Here is a 3,893-nt window from a genome sequence, read left to right as displayed (position 1 = left end):
ACAAAGTTGTGACCCTCCACATCGATGAGACAGTACAGCCTAAACAGCAACCTCACCGACGCATTCCGTTTCACATCAGAAAAGACGTGGAGAAAGAGCTCAAGCGCCTTGAGGACCTCGACATCATAGAGAAAGCCGAAGGACCAACTCCATGGGTCAGTCCACTCGTCGTGGTGCCAAAGAAAAGCGGCGAATTCCGTCTGTGTGTCGATATGAGAGAGGCCAACAAAGCTGTTAAGAGAGTCAAACACCTCATGCCAACAATTGACGACCTTATAACAGACCTAAATGGCTCAACCGTCTTCAGCACCTTAGATCTTGCCTCCGGGTATCACCAGCTTGAGCTAGACCCGAACAGCCGCCACATCACCACCTTTAGCTCACATGTCGCCCTGTACAGATACAAAAGACTGATGTTTGGAATAAACGCAGCATCCGAGATATTCCAGAATGCTGTAGAGGAGACGATACGCGACATTCCTGGTGTCAAGAACATCTCAGACGATATTGTGGTGCACGGCAAAGACCAAGCCGAACATGATCAGCGGCTACACACTGTTCTACACCGCCTACGCCAGGTGAATGCCAAGCTCAACAAGAACAAGTGTAAACTGTCCCAGGCATCTGTGACATTCTACGGTCACATCTTCAGCAGCGAAGGTGTTAGAGCAGATCCTCAAAAGGTTGAAGCCATAACAAGTGCCAGTCCACCTACCAACGTCTCGGAATTAAGATCATTCCTGGGCATGGCTCAATATGTTGCCCGATTCATGCCTAACTTTGCTACCGTCACCACACACTCAGACAGCTGACTCGCCAAGATGCCCATGGCAATGGGAAGAAAGCCACACCGAAGCCTTCAACAAGCTGAAGCAAGCCCTCTCGTCAGCACAGATAATGACGTACTTCGACCCACAAAGACTCAGATCTGATGGTTGATGCTAGCCCAACGGCGCCTCGGAGCAATACTGACTCAAGACGGAAAGATAGTCAGCTACGCCAGCAAAGCGTTAACCGACGTGGAACGACGATACTCCCAGACTGAGCGGGAGATGCTGGCCACTGTATGGGGTACAGAACATTTCCACCTTTACCTTTACGGCTCTGCATTCACATCCTCCACGATCACAAGCCACTAATCGGTATCTTCAAAAGCCAGAGGCCAGCAACTGCACGAATAGAACGCTGGAGACTCCGTCTCACACCCTACAACTTCCAGCTGAAATACCGTCCCGGTAAAGATGACAAGAATCCCGCCGACTACCTGAGTCGCCACCCTGCCTCAAAAACACCATCCAAGACTGACAGAGCTGAGGACTTTGTTAATTACGTCTGTAAGAATGCTGTGCCAAAAGCAATGACTATGGAGCAAGTGGCAGAAGAAACTAAAACAGACACCAAGCTCCAAGCAGTCATGACATCCATCCGGATGGGCAAGTGGGAACCCCTGGTCCAAAGTTTCAAGAAAGTCTGGCAAGAACTAACAGTCTGTGGAGATATCATCCTCCGTGGATCACGTATAGTACTGCCGTCCAGTCTCCATGCCCAAGCTGTTAGTCTCGCCCATGCAGGCCACCAGGGAATAGTCAAAACCAAACAGCTGCTCCGGGAAAAAGTTTGGTTCCCTAACATAGACTCCATAGCCGAAGACACAGTAAAACAGTGCCTACCATGTCAGGCATCTTCCAGTCATTCCAGCCCACCAGAACCGCTCAAGCCTAGACCGTTGCCTGGCGGCCCATGGAAAGAAATCTCCATTGACTTTCTTGGCCCACTTCCGTCGGGTGATGTGCTTTTGGTTGCCATAGACAACTACAGTCGTTTCCCTGAGGTAGAGATTATATCGTCAACTTCTGCAAAGACTGTTATACCCAAGTTAGACGCAATGTTCGCTAGACATGGCATCCCAGAAACTGTCTATTCTGACAATGGACCACCTTTCAACAGCGAAGACTTCAAAATGTTCGCCAAACACCTTGGATTCAGGCACAGACCTGTCACACCACTATGGCCGCAAGCCAACGGGGAGGCTGAACATTTCATGAGCCCCCTCATGAAGTCCATCAGAGCTGCTCATGTTGACCACAGAAGTTGGAAGCAGGAGTTTAACACATTCCTGAGACAATACCGAGCAACTCCTCATGCCACTACTGCTGTTTCTCCAGCCGAAGCCCTATATAACAGGCAAATCAGGACCACACTTCCATCACGCAGCCTACCAGCTGTTGCTTCTAGGAACGTCCACAAGGTCATCAAGACAACAGACGAGCTGAGAAAGGCTAAGGCAAAGGCCTATTACGACAGCCGCAAGAACGCCAAAGTCTCGCCACTCTCCATAGGCGACACAGTACTGGTCAAACAGCGCCGCACGAATAAGATGTCCACTCCATTCGACCCTCAGCCTCTGACCATCACCGCTAGGAAGGGCTCCATGGTAACTGCAACAAGGGGTGGATACAGTGTGACACGGAATGTCTCCTACTTCAAACCATTCCAATGGAGACTACCGGAACCCGATGCCTTAGAGTTAGACGACCCAATCAGACCACCAAAGGACCCTCCAGGACATCCGAATAACACACCCCTGAGACCCTGTCTGAGGAGTCCAGAAAGACATCGAACAGACCGGAGAGAACAAGTCGTCCTCCTGTCCGCTTCAAGGACTACGTATGTCTATGCACATACACATAGGTTGTGAAAACCACATGGGAGTGAAGTGCTGGTAACCTCTCCTCCCAATTTGCTCAATAACAATGAGGACCAATATCTCTAGTATAGTATGTAGTATGCAGTATGCAATCTCTAGTATAGTGTGCAATTTCAAAATTCTGTGACTTTCATCAGTGTGCAATTTTGAGATTAATGTCAGTTAATAACTTCAATAATTTTAGTCTTGTTAATAGTGATTTTAGTTTTAACTCGAAGTAATTTCTAACTAAAGAGGGGAGAGATGTTGTGTTGTGTATTGAAATCTTGGTTACAACATTGTGCTGCCACCTATACGGTGTTATGGTAACTATGTAGGCTACCCATAAGTCTCTCTCTTTCCGGTGTACCATGTAATAACGGCATGCAATAATACGAGTTCCATTTACAAGAGCAGATTATTCTTTATATAAGAACTTTGAATACAATACCCGCTATACGCATTCGCGCGCCCGCCTTCCTTCGGCGCGCGACATGCGTATAGCGGGAGCTATATAGCTATACATCCCGCGGTCGCGTGCGCCCAGTCCCGCGGAGTGCGCGCTTAACGCGCTTTCGCGGTCGGGGAACAACGCATCTTTTGCGCAAGGCCATCTTGTATCCGGTCTCTCTGGATAAAATCATGAGTGAAGTGGCTGGGTTGCATGAATAGGGAGTGCTTAACAGTGCTCTCTCTATAGTCTTGGCCCATATAAAAATCCTTAGCCGTTTAAATAAAATTTCTTTAAATAGCATAAATGTATTTAAATTATATTATATATAAGATTATAAGATATATATATTTAATATATAAGATATAAGATATATAATCTTAATATATCTTATAATCTATTAATATATCTTATTAGATTATATTATAATTATATCTTATAATCTATATATATATATTCTTATATATATATATAGATATATATATAAGATTATAAGATATTATATGATATAATTCCATAGTGCAATATTATTCTTATTTATTATTTTTGTTATTGGTTTTTTATTATTATGCCCAAGTTAGGTAGGCCTAGCCTACTTGTAATTGGAGTTGTGGGGCCATGATTAAGTTTGCTAAGTCAGGAAACCTAATGATAACAATTGACGGCAAACTATAGGATATCTACTATATAGGCCCTACACTTCTACGGGGAAGTGATATTATGAAAATATCGACATGCGGCTAGCGACCAGGCATC

General features: G+C 45.6%; 1 protein-coding gene across 1 annotated transcript in view; it reads left to right on the top strand.

The window, feature by feature from the left end:
* Positions 1–1,357: 1,357 nt before the first annotated feature.
* LOC106815744 (uncharacterized protein K02A2.6-like) overlaps positions 1,358–3,893 on the top strand; it is an 8,457-nt gene continuing 5,921 nt past the window's right edge. The window contains exons 1-2 of the mRNA XM_014820253.1: positions 1,358–1,473; positions 1,699–2,594. Coding sequence (XP_014675739.1) covers positions 1,358–1,473; positions 1,699–2,594 — 1,012 coding nt within the window. The remainder of the gene's footprint in view (positions 1,474–1,698; positions 2,595–3,893) is intronic.

Source organism: Priapulus caudatus, unplaced genomic scaffold (genome assembly GCF_000485595.1).
Source record: "Priapulus caudatus unplaced genomic scaffold, Priapulus_caudatus-5.0.1 Scaffold1191, whole genome shotgun sequence".
Taxonomy (NCBI): Eukaryota; Metazoa; Priapulida; class Priapulimorpha; order Priapulimorphida; family Priapulidae; genus Priapulus; species Priapulus caudatus.
Note: the sequence above shows the minus strand (reverse complement) of the source record. Positions and strands in the feature narration are given on the sequence as shown.